The following is an 18388-nucleotide window of genomic DNA, read 5'->3' on the forward strand; positions in this document are numbered from 1 at the left end:
AGAACGAGCAAACTCTGAGTAATCGTTCATCCAGGTCTATTTGCTGGACTATTTATTCCATAACTACGTACCCCATGCAGTGTATCATGATCCAACGCGATCCGCAATTATCATCCACTGTGGGAAAGAACACATCGCATTCATAAGACAAAACCCAAGTGCATAAACCTAAACGCCCGCAGTGTTTGTGTGAACCTCTGAACCAATATAGCGGGAGACTCTAGAATAGTCTCCCAGTTTCAACGCCATCTTCGCCGATCCAACCCGCGGATGGCTCTTTTTGCAAATATACAAGCTTCCAATTGTGAAGCAAGAAAAGTGAAGAGATGAGAGAGAAAATGCGACAGAAGAAAAAAGAGGGGGGAATTGAGACATGACGACCATGATTTAAAAGTCATCGTCAAAGGAGAAGTCACCACCGTTGGCGTCTTTGGACTCAGCGCCGGCCTCCTCGACAACCTTCTTGGTGCTGTTCATGACACCAGCCTTCTGGTAGTCGGCGACGCGCTTCTCGAAGAAGTTGGTCTTGCCACCGAGAGAAATGTTCTCCATGAAGTCAAAGGGGTTGGCAGACTTGTAGATCTTCTCGTTGCCGAGAGCGACAAGCAGACGGTCGGCAACAAACTCGATGTACTGCTTCATCAGGTTGGAGTTCATGCCAAGCAGAGCGCAAGGGAGAGCCTCGGTCAAGAACTCCTGCTCAATTCGGACAGCATCAGTGATGATGTCACGGATCACCTCCTTGCTGGCACGGTTCTTGAGGTGAGAGTGCAGCAGGCAGGCAAAGTCAGTGTGCAGACCCTCGTCACGAGAGATGAGCTCGTTGGAAAAGGTCAGACCAGGCATGAGACCTCGCTTCTTGAGCCAGAAGATGGAGGCAAAGGCACCGCTAAAGAAGATACCCTCGACGGCAGCAAAGGCAACCAGGCGCTGGGCAAAGGAAGAGTTCTTGTCCTGGATCCACTTGATGGCCCAGTCGGCCTTCTTGCGAATGCAAGGAATGGTCTCAATGGCGTTGAACAGATAGCTGCGCTGGCTGTTCTCCTTGATGTAGGTGTCGATGAGCAGGGAGTAGGTCTCGGAGTGGATGTTCTCCATCATGATCTGGAAGCCGTAGAAGCATCGGGCCTCGGGGATCTGGACCTCGCCGCTGAAGCGCTCGACCAAGTTCTCGTTGACAATGCCATCAGAGGCGGCAAAGAAGGCCAGGATGTGAGAGATGAAGTACTTCTCGTCATCGTTCAGGCGGTTGTTCCAGTCGTGCAGATCCTTGGACAGATCAATCTCTTCGGCGGTCCAGAAGGAGGCTTCGGCCTTCTTGTACATTTGCCAGATCTAATTGACAATTTGTTAGTCAATTGGTGATTCCATTTTCGCTTCCCTGTGGCATAGTGGGGGTGCCACTTTACGCGTCGGCGCGCGACAGGGGAGGGGTGATTGCCCACATACCTCGTGGTACTTGATGGGGAACAAGACGAAGCGCTGAGGGTTCTCTTGCAGGATGGGCTCGTCAATCTCATCAGGCTTAATTGTAGGAGCCACGGCGGGCTTGGCCTCCTCCTTCTTGAGGGCCTCGGTAGGCTTGTGGTTGTCGTCCATCTGCTGGGCAAGGCTCTCGAGAGCGGACTCGTCGAGAGGCTGGTTCTCCTTGTTGGCAGCGTCGAAGTTGATCTTCTTGACGGGGGACTCAATCTTGAACGAGTCAATGGCAGAGGCAGCCTGTTGAAGAAACTGTTAGCTCTTGTTTTAGATATTGTAGATGCCGTGCTCTATTTAGATCACGGCTCCGGGTGAAACTGGATGTACTCACCTGCTTGGAGGGGGTGAGTTCGGTGGCCATTGGTTATGATGGTAGACGAAGCGAGGCAAGACAAGACAGCAGGGCAGAGCGCGTAAATTGAAATGAAGAAATCAAAAGCGAAATTAATTGCTCTGAGATGCTGTGCAGACGCGGTGGTTTGACAGAGAAGACAATTCTAGCATCGCGGGTGGCGCCAGAGGTTTTTGTAACGAGCAGAGCAGCGCTGTCACGTGCGGCGCGACGCGTTCAGGACGTGTTTCCAGCGGGTCGCTACAGCGGGTCTGGACAGCCTATTAAGCATCCCTGGGAGGCTGGGCAGCCTGGATCGGGCAAGGCCTGCAGGGATGGCAGCTGGTCAACAGGTACCGAGCAGGTACTCGCCAGGGCTGCTCATCGCCATGGTGGGGTGCACAGCTGTGGTGCACCAGCCACTGCGCAGAGTGCGGCGGCGCTGGCAGACGCGTGAAGCAGCTTGGTCGCGTCAAGGTATTGCGCTACCTTGATGACTCCATGATCCTGGCTGGCTTTGAATGGCCTGGATGGCTTGAGCAAATGACGATGCGAGAGACCCTCTCTGCTCCCTGTTTATCAATCTTGAATCAGCAAAAACAAACACCTTTGGATCTCGTGTCAGTGGGGCGACAGTCAGGCTGTGATTTTTTGTTTTCGCCGGAGCTCTCTCGTACAATGCAACAGCGTATAACATACATACAATATGCTAGTACTTTCTACCACTAGACGTTCGTATGATGGAACAGCTTCACAGAATATCACAAACGTGGGACAAGTGCAAGCAAGCATGGATGAGTCGTTTGGACGAGACCCAACTGTGTCTCTGTTCCAGCAACTCCGAGCGAGAAGCTCCAGAGCGTGGGGCCGCAGGTCTGAGCTCTGGAACGCGAGAAATCTCCATACGGGCGTCATGACTTTTGAGTTTCACGCTCAGGCTTGCTTACTTGGTACTAGCAACCACTCTAGACACAGTCTTATGAAATTGTGACTGAGAATTACAAAACCAATTGCAAAATAGCGAGCCTCGCTCGGCGGAGATACGAGGAACCCAGGCACAGCATTGCATTGTTTTTGAGTACTGTACGAGTACCGACAAGCCGACTCTGCAGGGTGCCCTGTCTCGCTACAGTAGTGCGTAGGTACAATATGCAGCTAGGGCTGGCTTCTGCAAGGCGATTTGCATGCAGCTCAAGCTACAGAAGAATATGGATCCCTGCCCTAGTCTTCATGTTGTCTTACTCAACGTGGCAGCACGTCGTTAATCAGCGTGACATGAAACCATAAGACATCCGTGGATATGTACGAGTACAAGTCATGCAGGTACATACAAAGGAGAGGAACGCTGCCTTCACCGCAACAAATCGTGCTGCTCTTAGTAAAGCATGACTACCTTAGTAGTATGCAGTCCCTTGTTGTCTCTTGTCTGAAACAGTCGGACCCTTTACCAACCTGATGCACTTGAGCAGCATTATGCTGCATATATTGTACTGTACTGGATTTATTTTCATCTATCTAGGCTTGATATCTAACTAGTACTTTGCAATGCGAAACAAGGCGAGTCTTAGTCTAGTAAAGCAGATTGATAGGTAAAGCACACTATGGTATCAAGCAATATTCCCAACCCATTCATTCCAGCCCTTTTAAAATCCTCAGAGCGACGCGTTGCAAAAGTCTTCGCGCAATTACCATTATTAATGAATGCCCCTCCTCAACCCCCCCGTTTTTGGTCTTTTCCCATCAATGGGGCTATCGAAATGCATGAGATCCACTCCCAGAGCTTCACAGCTTCATAATTGTACAAAGAAACACGTTCCAGACATGCGCAAAACTCCCGTTGCTAGACAAAGGAGATGCAACCAACAAAGGAAACAAACAAAGAAAACTCGTAGCGGACGTTTAGACAACCGATCCAACGATATACGCACTCCCCGCTTAAACTAACAAACAACCGTACAAATGTCTAAAGAGGGCCTCAGTGTCGCCTGCCTGAGTGCTTTCCAGTCCGTCGTGATTCGTTATACTGCGACTCTGAGTAGATCTGGCCCATTTCAACGTCGCGCGGGCGATTCTGGCTGCGGCCAAAGAATCCGCGACTATCGTGAACCCGATCTGGCACTCGTGGGGCGGCCGGCTCCTGAGCTTCAGGCCGGGCCGGAGAGGGTCGGCGAGACGGAGGGTCCGACTGATACTCCGGGGGGTCTTCCCGCTGAATCCTGTCGTACTCTTCGGGGCTGCTAGGGTCAACGGCCGGGATGGGTTGTCCGCTTTTCCGTAGTTCCTTTTTGCCCTTTTGACGCAGATGCTCCTCCAGCAGTGCTGCGTTGCGGGTGTTGGCGCGGAAAACGGCATCAGCCAAATCTCCAATGAATGGAACCAGTCCGACAGCAAAGTCGAGAATGATGTTGAACAGCATCTGGAGTCGGATTGAGGTTGGAAGGCCGCCCTCTACTTGACAACACGTCCGGTACACCATAAAGGCCATAAAGGCATCGAGTGCATCGCCAGCGCTGTGATGTATGTTAGCGATAAAACCCAATTGATCTGCACAAGTCTAGGGTGAGTGGTGGGGTGCAACACTTACGCAGGGATCAAACCGATGACGCTGCTCCAGCCAAAGCGAATTCCCAGAAAGTTGAACAGACTCATGTCCAGACGATATGCTCGTCTCTTGACCTTTGTGAGCACCTGGCCATCGTGTTCTGAGATGCCGGGGGGCAGAGCCTTCTTGCGCTTCTTGACCTTGCCGGTAGGCCTCCCGTCGAGTCTGGTGGCGGGGACTTGCTCAAAGTAGGGATCCTAGAGCAGAAATGGTCAGTATGTCGTGATCAAGCCATGAAAAAAATAAAAATAAAATAAAATCGGCGAGATTAATCAGGTGATGTCGCAACTTACCTCTTTGCCAAACTTGTTCTTGACCGACTCTCCTAGAATTCTCTTGCTGATTTGCTTTGCCAATATGCTCGTCATGGCGGCGGTGTTGTTTTATGAGAGGGTGTGAATAAAGAAGAGATGAAGGTTGTTAGGCTCTAGGAAAAAGCTGAGGGATTGGATATTTATGCTTCTTTTCAAAGCAAACAAAGCCTTGTCGAAAGTCGAAAGCTGGCGACCAGGTCGATTGGAGAGGCGCTTGCTGTCGTTTGTTTCAGAAACCGCCGTTGGGCGGCAAGTTGTTTTTAGAGCTCGGGCGCTGATAGCCAACCAAACAAAGGCCGACAATGTGAGACAAGGCAATCAAAGGACAGGCGGCTGCACTTTGCAAGGGACAAGAGTAAAAAAAGAAAAAAAGGGAAAAAACAAAAGGCCAGTGTTGGTTTTATATCCCGTGCTTAGAAGCGAGGGCCAGATGAGCAGTGAATGGAATGGCGCCGCTCACATGGCCCGACCCTGATAACCTGTTTTGGCTGGTTGCTCAACAAAACTCATGATGTAATTCAGCCGTTGTGCTTGACGTGGATCACTGGAGCCGGCTTTGAGGCCGCTGGAACGGTGCTGCATCGGCGCTGTATCAGCCAATGAGACGTCGCCGGAGGTGCTCCAGCGCCCGCCAAACGTGGTCTTGTTACAGGGGAATCTCTAGCGGCCGATAATAGCTGGCTGCCTCTGACGTTTTGCCACGGCAGATCTGGCGCCAAAGATCCAGAATATGCGGTTGAGCGCTGCACCGCCACGCCGATGAAAACCATGCAAGCCACGTTGTGGCGATGCCGTTGGGCTGCCGTGGCTGAAGCTATCAGTCTGCATATCTAGTATCTACACTGTGTGGCTAGTGTGGCGCTCCCATAAACTCTAGCAGACTCCCACAGCGGAGACAGTGCGAACCTTGCTGAGCCCTCCCGCCAACACTGACCTGATTTGTACGGCTGCAACGGCCAAGCGGGCAACAACCTTCACCTATCTCGTAGCATCTGATAGCTTCACCATCTTTCGGGTCGGCAAACTCCATCTCGGCATATCCATCGAATCGCTGCCAGCACAGCACAGCCATTGTACCGGCAAATCTCCGCTCTCCAACTCGACGATAGGCCGGACTTCGCTCTCATCGCTGGTGGCTGAAGCGCGCGTCGCGATCCAATCCTCAGCTGCTCAACCTCGGAACGATTGACCATGCCCATTATCCTGTCACATGTTCGAAGCGTCCTGAGTCTGGCAAAGTCGTGAAGACCGTATGATCAAGCGTTATAGTATTATTAATCAGGGCATGGGGCTGAGCTGAACACACTCAAACAATAACGAGAGACAAACATGGCTCAGAAACAGATGCAGCTGGAAGACTGTATGCTGCCAACCCCCTTCACCCCCGCCTGCCATGCCGGTCTGAATAAGGTACTGATCTATTACTCTGCTAGGGCTGGATGACCTATGCGTCCGGTTCATCATCAATCTTCCGCAGGAGGACCTGTCTTCGGTTGCCCGACTGTGCTTCCAAGTTGAAGAGGCACAATGGTTCTACGAAGACTTCATCCGACCCCTCGATCCGACCCTCCCGTCCATGACATTGCGCACCTTTTGCCTGCGAATCTTCCAACACTGCCCTTTGCTGGCCTCCTTTTCGGTTGAGAACCATATCAAGGCATTTGAAGAGTTCTTGCAGTATAAGACTCGTGTGCCGGTTCGTGGCGCTATTATGCTCAATCACGAGCTGGATTCAGTCGTCCTCGTCAAAGGCTGGAAGAAGGGTGCTAGCTGGAGTTTTCCACGTGGCAAAATCAACAAGGACGAAGACGATTTGGACTGTGCGGTCAGAGAAGTCTACGAAGAGACCGGCCTGGATCTCCGAGAAGCAGGGCTGGTGCCAACCGAGGCGAAACCGAAATACATTGAAATCCCTATGAGAGAACAGCATCTCCGACTCTACGTTTTCCGAGATGTCCCCATGGATACGGTTTTCGCGCCTCGAACAAGGAAAGAAATCAGCAAGATTGAGTGGTATAAGCTGTCCGACCTACCCACTCTGAGGAAGAAGGGCCCTCAAAACAACAACCATCAATACGACTCTAGTCCCGGGACCAATGCCAACAAGTTCTACATGGTCGCGCCTTTTTTGGTTCCTCTTAAGAAATGGATCATTTCCCAGAAAAAGATTGATGAGAAGAGGTCCTTCAGTGGAAGCATTCCGGTCAACCCTGCCTATCACCATCACAATCCTATTGAAGAAGATCCCACCGAGGATGAGGCGTGGGTGCCCAATGTGCCAGCTCCCATGCCAGCCATTGAATCACTTGATGGGGCCACCAGGGAGTTACAGCGTCTGTTGAATTTACAGCCATCGGCTCAACCGCCGGTTCCAGTAGCTGAGGCAGCCCGGCCGGCATTCCAACCTGCGCAAGCCCCTCTCGCTCCAAAGGATAAAGGCAGTGCTCTGCTTTCTCTTCTCCAGTCCTCGAGTTCCGCTCCTCAGCATGTCCCCCAGCCACCTCCCCAGCATGTACCTCAGGGAGCCTCCCAGCTACCAGACTTGTTGGCAACGCTGATGCCGGCAGCAAGACAGCCTCAGAACCCTCAACAAAATGTCCACACTATGCCTCATGCCATTCCTCCAGCCGTGCCTCAAGCTGTGCCTCAAGCTGTGCCTCAAGCCGTGCCTCAGGGTCAGCCCACCTTTCACCAGCAGCTTCCAAACTTTGTTGCACCACCAAATCCGAATTCTGTCGCATTGAGTATTTTGCAAAACAGGAATGATGGCCATATTAGCGGTACACCGCCAAACCACCCTGCTTATCCAGGATATTCCATTACGACACAGCAACAGACTTATACCACTAGCTCCACTGTCAAGGCCAACCCCATGCAGCCGCTTCAAATTCTTCAAAGAGGACAGACCATCCAACAGACTCAACAAATCAGCCCTCCAGAGCCTCCCAAAGCCAATCTCGCTCCATACGCCGGATCCTACGGCCAACCAGGGCAGCTCCGTCCCGGACAAGTCGTCCAGCCATCACCGTCTACTCTGCCGATCCCCTTGAGCTCTTCGTCTGCAGCAAACAACTACAACCACAGACCTGAAGTATCACAAGAGCAAAAGAAGCAACTACTCTCTCTCTTTGGAACACCGAATAAAGCTGCGACAAATGCCCCACCCGAGCTTGTCGGCCAGACTGGACCACCTGCGGCTGGGATGTCTATGCCTCGTACGGGATCCCTGTCCCTGGCCTCGGGGGCTGCTCAAGGGCCAGCGGGACATCGTAATGCACCGCCGTCTCGCAACAGCAATATGACGCCTATATCTCAGGCCGACCAGAGCTTTTTGCTTGGCTACTTGCAATCTATTACAAAGGATACTACACGTTAGAACCGATGAGGTGATGCAAAAGATGGAACGGACTCTGTTTGCAAGGGATATGGAGAATCTAGGGACCTGTTAGGGGGTACATTCTTTGATTGGGGGTCACGGTAATTACAGCGAAGCAAGGCGAACTGGCTTTATACTCTTTTTTGGTACTCTGCTTGTTGGAATCTTGTGAGAGTTTTGGCCACTTAGGAGCGGCTCATGTCTGTGTAGTCTTGGAGCTCAGCGCAGCGAGGATATCAATATTCGCAGCGGGGATATCAATATTGAAGCCCTAAGCTTCTCGAGGTTAATCTTGAGATGCTTGTGTACAGAAATAGCGTCTTCACCCTTTGCATAGAAATGCAAACAACTTATTGGTGGAAAGCGTCACTGAATTATTAATCTATCTTGACGCTTCTTTACAGTCAGCAAAACAGGGCAGTGATATAAATGACCTTTTGAATGTCTAGGCTAATCATCCTCAGCGGTGGAAGCCGTTGGCATATAATAAAATCCACTGCTTCCAAAAATTCGCCAGTAATGCAATGTTACACGAGTATCAATGAGAAATCGTAGGACCGTAGCTTGCCTCATTCTTCAGCAGCGAGGAGCTGAAAGCGATTGCCCGAGGAGACGGATCGACGCACTGGGGCGGCGAGAGATGGTGTCTTCAGACGAGGCATAACAGGCACTTGGCGCAACGGCTGGGCACATTCGTCAGCATCCCACTCGAGGCGGGAGCTCTTGTACTTGCTGCAAGTGGAATGGAAAAGTTAGTTGGAATGAGTATTCTAATGCAAGGAGAAGGAGGGAAAGACTATTCTAAGGCAAGGGAGAGGAGATTGCTTACAGCCGGCTCATCATGCAGGTTCGCGCGTACATGGCACTCGGGACGGAATTGGTGCTGATACGGCACGTCCCGCCGTAGAAGGTGATGGAAACGATTTCGAGACCGTGAATGTGATCGAGATCGTGGCGGATGGAGGCTTCTGAGTGGGTGGCGTTGCAGTTGCGCAGGACGAGGTTGCGGGTTGCGCCGTTTGCGATGCGTTTGGCGAAGTGGTCGTGGAGAACTTGGAAGCGATCTGACCAGCGGATATCGATCTGGAGATTCAAGTTAGAGATACACCATGGATGGAAGCTTACTGTCTTGCCTTGCTCACTTTTCTGTTTTTAATGTAGAGGTAGTTGTTGCGTACGTGGGTGTAGTAGGCCTCGGCATCTCTGGTCTCGGCAAAAGTGACAACTGCGGTCGAAGAACGACGCATGAGGGAGACTTCAAATAAAATGCCGCCTCGAACTACGGCGGTGATGTCGGCGAGGGTTGTATCCTCAGGGATGTTGAGCAGCTGAACGGAACGAAACGACGGCTCTTGGGGGAAGTTGAGGCCGGTGGGTGTGTGATCAAGCACATCACTGGCTGCTTCGTCGTCGTCATAGTTATCATCCAATACCACGCTGGAAGTCTCGAAAGAGTCGTATGTCATGCTGCTCCCAATATCGCTTCTGCATTGGCTGCGTATGACAGATTGGGGTGCAGGAAACGGGTAGATGCCGTGTTGGGCAGCGTGGGCTACCAAAGAGCTGGTCGACGTTGTGATTGAACTCGTATCGGAGTCGTGAGAGGCAGGCTCGAAGCTCAAAGCGTTCGCATTGTAGACGTGCTTCTTAGGGGCGGCGGTTGAGCATTGAGTTGACTGCGAGCTTACGCATGCATTGAGAGCCTAAAGATGGAGTTAGAACAGTGGATAGATAGAGATTATGATGGGATTACTGACCTGGACGACTCCAGCATCTTCAATCTGGGCATTGAGAAGGCAGCGGCAGAGTTCGGCTATCAAAGTGGTTTATGACAATTAGCAGATGCCATTCTAAATTGCAGAAGACTCGAGAACACATACCGTGATTCTGAGCGGTTCTGACGAGGCTTTCGTAATCAGCCCGGAGGATAGTGATTGTGTCCTCAGACTGAGGTCCGGGGTACTGGAATGGCAAAGGGTCAGTGGATTGACTGCACGATGGGCGGGGATCGAGTACGCACCAAAGTGTCACTGGGATACCTAGATAGAATCGAGTTAGCAAATGGTGTCCCTATTTTCTGTGATTCCGAGGAGAACAACGGATGATGGAACGATGGAAGAGAAGAAGCTGAGCAAATACATTCAGGGGGAATTGACGCAATGGTTTCATTAGGGGCACACTATCGATCGAGATGACTCACCGGAAATTCTGCATCTTGGAGGTAGTTGGAGGATGATGAAAAAGGAGAAGAAGAATTTGGCAGTGGCAGTGGCAGTAGAAGGAAGAAAGTACCTGAGCTTGAAGGCAGGTCCCTTTTTGCACGGCGGCTGGATTAACCTGTGCGGCCGTTTGCCGGCTGGCGTGATTGCATGGCACCGAGACTACGAACGCATTTGATGTTGCAGGGGAAATTTGTGTAAACGAGTGAAATTTAAAGACAATGTGAGCATGGCTATTCATTATAATAAAGGTAAAGAATTTGAAGAGGATGAGTGAATGCAGTGTAGAAATGGGGGATGATACTCAATTGCATCTCTCTTCTGGGCGGCCTAGGTGAGGCCGGCCTTAGGTCCTGTGGTATGCTTTCAGCTATCACTGTTAAGTTCTGTTTATAGCCAGGCAGGTTATGCGAGAACCTTTATTCAAAGAATCTACGTACAAGGATCAATCATACATAGCATCAGCGCCCCCAAGTGCCAAGATATGGCTCTGATCGGGTACACCTGGAAGCTATATGCACCTACTGTATACGTAACAATACATCCAGCCCTACTAAAATACTACGAAAACCGCAGTGTCGTATGGTGAAGACTTTAGTTTCGTTTCACACTGGCTAAAAGTCCGCTTGTGAAAAGCTGGATACAGGATGCTATGGCATTTAATTGCTTTTTGTGCAACTCACTGTTCCATATAGAAGGCGAGGTGTGGTTGACTGCAGTAGAATCGTGAGAACTTTGGTCATCCAGTTCGAAGCCCATTACAAGGTATAGAACATTGAAAATAGAGATGTAGAAGTGAAAGTCAGCAATTAAGACATTATAATATGCCTTTAATTGTTTATCACAAATTGATGCTGAATCATGATTTATACCGTCCAAAGAGTCCTCTGGGCGGCCTCTTATAGCCCCACGTGATTTGAGGCGCCGTTGCTGTGAATTTATGGAGATGCCTTCGCTCCTAACCTGCAACAGCAACACTTAACTTCGTGACATCTAGAGTCGGTATTTGAGCTCTATCATTGTACTTTTGCTTAAATTGAGAGCACAAAGCACAAAAATTAAGAGAATTATAAAGATCGTTTATAAGTGTGAGGAGTTGATGGAAGTCTCACGGGATACATATCATCGCCATGCCTCCTCGACTTTATCACACTAAATCCAAGACTGGCTGTGCTCGCTGCAGAGCTCGTCGCGTCAAGGTAACGTAGCCTCACGCATCTTCCCCTTGCTTCTTAGTGTTGTCATTAAAACAACTGACTCATATTTCCTGTATAAATATAGTGCGATGAGGCCAAACCAAAGTGTGTTCGTACATGCTCCAATTTAGTTCTAAATGTACATTCTACATGTGTTATAAACTCTAACAATGAGACTTAGGGTTGCTGTGTTCGCCATGAAGTAGAGTGTTTCTACGACAGAACAGACCGCTGCAAGTCTTTGAGGCCAAATATTACCAATGTCCTCGATTCAGTATTACACCAGGCAGGGACAGCAGCGGGCCAAATCGCTGCTCACAACAGCGCACACACTGAGGAGTTGATGCCGATCATGTCGGCAGAAAGCCGCGATCGCCGCTATCTCGAACTCCGACTGCTTCACTTGTGGACTACCGAGGTCTGTCAAACGCTTCCAGGCTGCTATGATCCTCAAAACCTCAAAATCTGGTCTCGTGATGTCCCCAAGCTTGCACTCGACTATGAACCTTTACTCACCGGCATCTTTTCCATCTCTCTCTTGTACATGGTCTTTAGCAACTCTCAGGTCGGCATTCCGGAGGCCGAGCTTTTTGCGTACAGGGCAAGATATTTTGAGGCGACCGTGCGGCACCATCGCAAGGCGCTTGGCTCAATGGATCACCGAACTGCTAATGCGGCCGGCTTTACATCCATTATTCTCATTTTTGATGCTTTCGCTAGCCTCAGAGAACGCTGGATGCAACCGATTCATCCCAGCATGCCCTATAAGCCACCGACGGCATGGCTTCAGATGTGTAGAGGAGTCAGAAACGTTGTTGCGCTCGGGCTAGATATGATCGGTGAAGACTCTGATTCATCTCTCAGTATCATAGCCAAGGGGGCTTCGCTCTTCGTTGATCTGGATACCATTGACTCGGACGCGAATCGTGCGAAATTTGCTTATTTACTGCCTGCAAATGCCGATGCATCTCTAGATGGCGCTGACTATGAGGCATACACAACCGCGGTTGCGTACATAGGGTCGGTCGCGGCAGCAAAGGAAGCTGGAGAAGAGCATCCGAAAATATCTCGAAGACTTGCGATTTTCCCCACCATCTTGCACGACCGTTTCCTCACGCTGCTCGATGTGCCAAGCCCGCGTGCCATGGTTATCCTCGCGCACTATTTTGCTTTGCTATATACCCTCGACGGGCTGTGGTGGGTGGGTAACTGTCCAGAAAAGGAGATTGAAGCCATCAAAGCCAATCTTGGTAGCGAATGGCTTGGTTTGATGGAGTGGCCGCTGCAAATACTCCGCGATCGTGGTCGAACATCCGCTGGGGGCGACGATGGGAAGTGATGTCTTTCGTGGACAAAATATTGTGTGGCGTTTAATCTGGTTTGGAATATAAGAGAAGCAGGGAATCAATGTTTAATGTATGTAATATAAATTAACAAGAAATAATTATTATTGTTGCCTTGCCTTTTGGATGGCTTCAGACAGGGTTGGTCTACATCTACACCACTCAGAATTGGATAATCGAGCACAGATTACGTTGCATAATATAGATGATGAACCAACTAGAGAACTAGGACTATGTCTTATGTACTATTCAGCTCCTCCATAAAAGCATTCAACTCAACTTATTCACTTCTTCCTGCACTGCCACTCCTCTGGACCCTGGTTGCCTATTAGCTCGTTCTTCGGTCTCGTTCCTCGGTATCGTTTAGGTTCCACTTTTCAGATGCCTGTCGCAGATCGGTTGCGTTGCAGGACGCGCCATTCTGTTCTAAAAGAGCTTTTGAATCGAACCTGATTCTAAACCTGCCGACTTAAAATTCGTAAACGATGGAAATACTGTCAGTTGAACGACGGGAGGCCTCGAGAGATGAAGAGACATATAAGGGCTTGGACGGCTGGATGGGTTGGTGTTACCGCCTTGCTCTTACATCTCACTCTCTCTTTAAGCCATAAACAAATGACTGCTTGCGCAAACCACCGCTAGACTTACACACCGTGAGTTTTCATTTTCCTTCTATATCATCTAATCGGGATCTTGCCAATTTTCTAACCTTTAATTTATCAGTTTTTGCGCTCATTTTTATTCGCATTAGTTACGATTGTCACTGCAAGAAACGAGCTGTCTAATCCTTTAGCGACGAGGGACGGTAGAAGCCAACATATAGTATTCGAATGATAGTCTAACTTCGACCGAAAGCGACATCACTATATCCTTGCCAAGTACTTGAAGACGCTCAGACGGAAAGAACCCAAGTTACACACAATGACTGCGACATCGACCGCCGAGCTGGCCATCTATGCTGCTCTTAGCATTCCGAACATATACATCCTGTTCAAACATGGTCGCACTGGATTGCTTGGATGGGCTTACCTTCTCGTATTCTGTACGCTGCGTATCGTTGGAGGTGCTCTGGATCTGTCCGGAAGTACCACAGCAGGCATTATATCAAGCATTGGCCTATCTCCTCTTCTCCTTGCTGCGTCTGGCATTCTCAAAGAAGCGTAATGTTCCATTTCCAAGACAGAATCGTCGCTGTTCATATGTATATACTAATATATATGAATAGGAGGACTTATTACTGCGACCCTTTGGATAAAAAGGTGGAATGGACTGTCGTGCTGTTGTTTCACGGCATTGCTACTACCGGTGTTGCTATTCTAGCCATTGGCGTGTCGAATCTGGATTCTAGCAACGTCAAACCCTCAGATGTTCCCACGGACGATGCTATGGTGAAAGCTGGTATAGCTCTTTTGACTCTCTCTTGGGCGATTGTTGCCATTGTATCAGTATGGGCACTCGCTCATCCAGCAAAATCTCAAAAGTCAAAGTCTTCTATTGTTGCAGGAACCAGGGTAAGTGTTTGTCATGAGCGTGTATACAAATATCCTAGTTGACTAAATCAGCGATAGCTTCTCTGGTCTGTCCTCATATCGGATGTTTTCAGTGGCATTCGGGTTATTTACACCCTCGTTTCGCTGGTCACACAAGACGAGACTCTAAACCCTGTTACAGGCTCTCTCACAATACGTGTCCTCTTATCGTTGATACCGGAATTGGTTTGCGTACTGGCTTTCCTAACAGCTGGATTTGTCACGCGAAATGCTGCTCGAGATTCCTCAAAGGCAAACAGGGCTGCAGGTAGGAGGGATCTCAACAGCGCAGAGATTTAAGGAGACTGACGTCAGTTTCATCTTAGCCTATATTGAATTATTAAATACTCGATAAACTGGTGATAAACTGGTGTTTTTAATTTATGAGTTCCAATATTTTAATTCATTATGATATGTGCAAATTAGTCATTACGATACACGTTTGCATCATTTGACATGGTGATGTCTATACCTTTTGATCATGTTGCACATCTGCCTTACCCGTATTTAATATACTATACATGATTGGATGCATTATGTTGTGCCAGTTGCCTGTTGACAGTTCTTCGCTAGGCCTTCAGAAGACCGGGGTACGTGTAGTAAATCTTAGCAAATCACAGAAACTAAAATGAACCAATATGAACGACACATCGCAAACTGCTCATCGTCTAGGCAGGCTATAGTAAAACATTGGTATCACTGTCACCCAATTGTGCCAATGTGCGACGTTGCTCGCAGGGATCCTTCAGCCGCAGTCTTAGACAGGTTTCACCCCAGGCAGCCACCGGCCACAAACTGAAGGCAGCTCCAGGATTTGGGGACTGGAGCCTTCTGAGACATGCATGGCGCCAAAAGATTCAATCTCGGTATAAGGTGATAGATGAAGCTAAAACCATGTCATCGGCTCTCCCTTCACGTAGCACTAAGTCGCTTGCTAACACGACTCCGTAATGGACAATCCCACTTCGTGTTAAGGGAATTCTTGGGCTGTTGATGCCGTGTTTGCTGGTTTTCAAGGGTAGCATGCCGCTTTTAAATAATCCATACCGCTATACTCGTTGGTCGGCTCTAACTTCTGCTATCGCCGCCAGCCTTTATGGTATTTAAGGTGCGTAGTATTCCAGGCTGGTGGTTAGCCAGAACGAGTTTGCTCGTGTGGTTTCTCAACCGCTTTTGGCCGTTATTAAACGACAAAATGTTTTCTGTTGCCTATTCACTTGGTGGCATCGGGTCCATAGCTCTATCCGGACTCTATGCAATCTTCAGGCGCCGGCCATCCAAAGAACCGGCACTTCAGACCGAGATCGCCGCTGCTATCGAGAAATTCCCGAACGATGCCATATTCAATAGACTCCTCCGACTTTCCATTGAGAGGCCAGATTTGCAATTTCATGACGACTACGGCGTGGATGCTAATTATAATGATTTGATCCGCGACATCATCCACGTTCGTCGGATACTCCAAAAGCAGCTCCCGGTGTCTTCATTCGAGGAGAATGGCCTTCTTCGCAAAGATGCCTCATCTATAGCTTTCCTCGCTTTCAGCGGATACAACTTTATAGTGAGCTTTTTGGCTATTGTTGCACTGGGAGGCGTGTGCATACCTCTATGTAAGTCAAAGAGACATGCAAAAGCTGTTAGTGGTTGCTAAACGGATGGACTAGCCCCCGGGTGCAATGCCGAAGAAGCAAGTTTCTTCTTGAAGAAGACCAAGGCAACATACATTCTCGTGGAGTCAAACACTCTTGACATGGCCATCAAATTTAGAGACCATGCACAAAACCAGAATGGCCAAACATTGAACTTGATACAACTATCAAGGGCACAGCTTGAGTTGAAAACGAACCCAATTGCCTGGGAAATCGACAAAGAGTTGACATTCCCTCCAACAAGTGGCTGTCTTGTTCTCTTCACGTCTGGAACCACTGGACTGCCAAAAGGCGTTCTTCTCCCACGCAAAATGTTCCACTTCACAGAAGCTCCTCCACCTCAGGAAGTTGTCTATTTAGCGTCCTGTCCTGTCCACTGGGTTGGAGGCACGGGGCTCATAGACAGCGTGCTCAATGGCGAAAACCTGCATATGATGAAAGCCGAATCTGAGCCCGCAGACTTTTGGGAAATCCTACAAGGAGGTAAAATTACAGACATGAGCGTGTCGCCGACGCTGCTGAGAAGACTGGTTGAGTATTACCACAATAACATCCGTCATCTTCCTTCCGAAGATCGCGAGGCGTATGTCAATGGATGTCGAAGCCTAAAGTCTGTGTTTACAAGCGGTTCTATGCTTAATCCTTCTACTGCACAACTTTTTACAGATTTGGCTGGTGCAGTGCTCAGGAATGGATATGGGATAACGGAGATGGGTGGAGGTGTTATGGCGACTCCAGAGGGCTCAGCTATTTCCGAGGTGCGTATTTTGGCTTGAATATCATTGTCATGTGTCTGTTTTAACCGTTATGCAGGGCTACGTTGGAAGACCTTTTCAGGGCGTCACGGTGAAACTTTCTGACAGAGACCATGGAGAGATTCTGGTTAAAAGTCCTACCATGTTCATTGGGTGAGTACATTTTAGCATACTCCGAAGACTTTTGAGACGCACTTTATAACTCTTGTTTGCAGCTATTTCGAAGACGAAAAGGCAACCAGTGCTTGTTTCGATGACGACGGGTTCTACAAAACAGGAGATCGTGCTCACCGCGTTGGTGAGGATTATTACTTTGACGGCAGGATGTCATGCGACTGTTTGTTTTCCACTTCATTTCAAGGAGCTTACTAGAGCCTACTTAACTAACGATGAACGTTTAGGGCTGCGTTTTCACGAGTACACAATATCTGTCCTGGAGCTTGAGCAGCGTCTGGTAGACCTTCCATATATATCCGAAGCTCACGTTCTTCCAGTGCGAGATCACCATGCTGGCGGATTAGCCGCCGCGCTTGTTCGACTTTGCAAGAAGGATGCCGGCGACGAAGCGCAAAACATCACCCTTCGGACTATTCGTGAAGATCTCGCTAGCGCTGGAGTTGTCTCCTACAAACTACCAACGTTGCTTCGGATCATCCCAGATAGAGAGCAGGTCCCACATACAGCCTCTGGAAAGGCGCAGAAAAGGGAGGCTCTGCGAAAATACTTTAACATAGTTGGCCATATGCCGGATGGGTATGAGCATGAGGGTGTGGAATACTGGGGAAATAAGCTGGATTTGGCAACTTCAGCGCGACTGTTTGACTGGGGAGGCTTGTAGATATTCACAAGGGAAAAAGAGTGTATTTCTCCAGATGGGATGCATTCTAGGATTGGGTCTTTGTAAGCTAATAGGGTAGACGTGAAAATTGGGTTCTTTTGTATAACTGTTAGTGCACTTATTATACGAGAACTGGTTCTAATCCAGCAATGACTATATATGTACTAATGAGCATGAAGTCGAGCTTGAACTAAGACGTTAAAAAAGACGTGTGTGAAAAAGCATTCATTAGTAAATGCTAACTACATGTAATTAGTGGCCTGGCGTAGCCTCTGGCGTAGGCGCTGTAAGCCATTAGATCAAGTAATCCATGTCTCCCTGGTAAAAAGATTTTCCTTAAAGAGATCCAATACCATATACCTTACAGTAAAATAAACTGTAACGTACCAGCGACTATAGGTTAGTATAGACTGTAATTCCCAAAGCGTAGACCTGGCTGTTGTCAACGATGGGTGTTATTGGGGTTAGCCGAGTTCCGACATTTGCGACTCTACACTACTAGGTACCTAAGAACGGAACTGGGGTAGATCGTCTGCACATGTACTCTCAGATATGGAGAATATACCGAGCGGGGTCAATAGCTCGATCACAATCGGACTGATTCTCGGGGATGAATATCAGCCTATAGAGCAGCGCAGTGGTATGAACGGAACTGAGATGCCGAGGTAAGTAGGAACTAATTTAGGCGCCCACTGGTATTTAATTCTGTTGGATGCAACTTCCAGCTTCTTATATCGCACAATACACTGATCTTCGT

At 49.0% G+C, this 18388-nt stretch overlaps 7 protein-coding genes across 7 annotated transcripts; 4 read left to right on the forward strand and 3 right to left on the reverse strand.

The window, feature by feature from the left end:
• Window positions 1–387: 387 nt before the first annotated feature.
• On the reverse strand, window positions 388–1840 carry T069G_04981 (ribonucleotide reductase, small chain domain-containing protein; the record flags this gene model as incomplete). Its single annotated transcript, XM_056172191.1, has 3 exons — window positions 388–1335; window positions 1450–1719; window positions 1811–1840. The coding sequence occupies 3 exons, from the start codon at window positions 1838–1840 to the stop codon at window positions 388–390; spliced, it is 1248 nt and encodes a 415-aa protein (XP_056029049.1).
• Window positions 1841–3785: 1945 nt separating this feature from the next.
• Window positions 3786–4780, reverse strand: T069G_04982 (uncharacterized protein; the record flags this gene model as incomplete). The annotated part of the gene is made up of 3 exons (XM_056172192.1): window positions 3786–4320; window positions 4395–4609; window positions 4706–4780. The coding sequence occupies 3 exons, from the start codon at window positions 4778–4780 to the stop codon at window positions 3786–3788; spliced, it is 825 nt and encodes a 274-aa protein (XP_056029050.1).
• A 1275-nt stretch (window positions 4781–6055) lies between these two features.
• On the forward strand, window positions 6056–8102 carry T069G_04983 (dcp2, box A domain-containing protein; the record flags this gene model as incomplete). Its single annotated transcript, XM_056172193.1, has 2 exons — window positions 6056–6086; window positions 6160–8102. The coding sequence occupies 2 exons, from the start codon at window positions 6056–6058 to the stop codon at window positions 8100–8102; spliced, it is 1974 nt and encodes a 657-aa protein (XP_056029051.1).
• Window positions 8103–8671: 569 nt separating this feature from the next.
• T069G_04984 (uncharacterized protein) lies at window positions 8672–10316 on the reverse strand (the record flags this gene model as incomplete). Its single annotated transcript, XM_056172194.1, has 7 exons — window positions 8672–8834; window positions 8932–9185; window positions 9245–9805; window positions 9860–9915; window positions 9983–10064; window positions 10123–10141; window positions 10303–10316. The coding sequence occupies 7 exons, from the start codon at window positions 10314–10316 to the stop codon at window positions 8672–8674; spliced, it is 1149 nt and encodes a 382-aa protein (XP_056029052.1).
• Window positions 10317–11451: 1135 nt separating this feature from the next.
• On the forward strand, window positions 11452–12856 carry T069G_04985 (uncharacterized protein; the record flags this gene model as incomplete). Its single annotated transcript, XM_056172195.1, has 3 exons — window positions 11452–11520; window positions 11603–11626; window positions 11699–12856. The coding sequence occupies 3 exons, from the start codon at window positions 11452–11454 to the stop codon at window positions 12854–12856; spliced, it is 1251 nt and encodes a 416-aa protein (XP_056029053.1).
• A 925-nt stretch (window positions 12857–13781) lies between these two features.
• On the forward strand, window positions 13782–14689 carry T069G_04986 (uncharacterized protein; the record flags this gene model as incomplete). Its single annotated transcript, XM_056172196.1, has 3 exons — window positions 13782–14020; window positions 14086–14371; window positions 14429–14689. The coding sequence occupies 3 exons, from the start codon at window positions 13782–13784 to the stop codon at window positions 14687–14689; spliced, it is 786 nt and encodes a 261-aa protein (XP_056029054.1).
• Window positions 14690–15584: 895 nt separating this feature from the next.
• T069G_04987 (AMP-binding enzyme domain-containing protein) lies at window positions 15585–17631 on the forward strand (the record flags this gene model as incomplete). The annotated part of the gene is made up of 5 exons (XM_056172197.1): window positions 15585–15999; window positions 16054–16796; window positions 16852–16946; window positions 17009–17130; window positions 17195–17631. 5 exons carry the CDS (start codon window positions 15585–15587, stop codon window positions 17629–17631), a joined length of 1812 nt encoding a protein of 603 aa, XP_056029055.1.
• Window positions 17632–18388: the final 757 nt, after the last annotated feature.

The sequence above is a fragment of the Trichoderma breve genome, chromosome 3 (assembly GCF_028502605.1).
Source record: "Trichoderma breve strain T069 chromosome 3, whole genome shotgun sequence".
Classification (NCBI taxonomy): domain Eukaryota; kingdom Fungi; phylum Ascomycota; class Sordariomycetes; order Hypocreales; family Hypocreaceae; genus Trichoderma; species Trichoderma breve.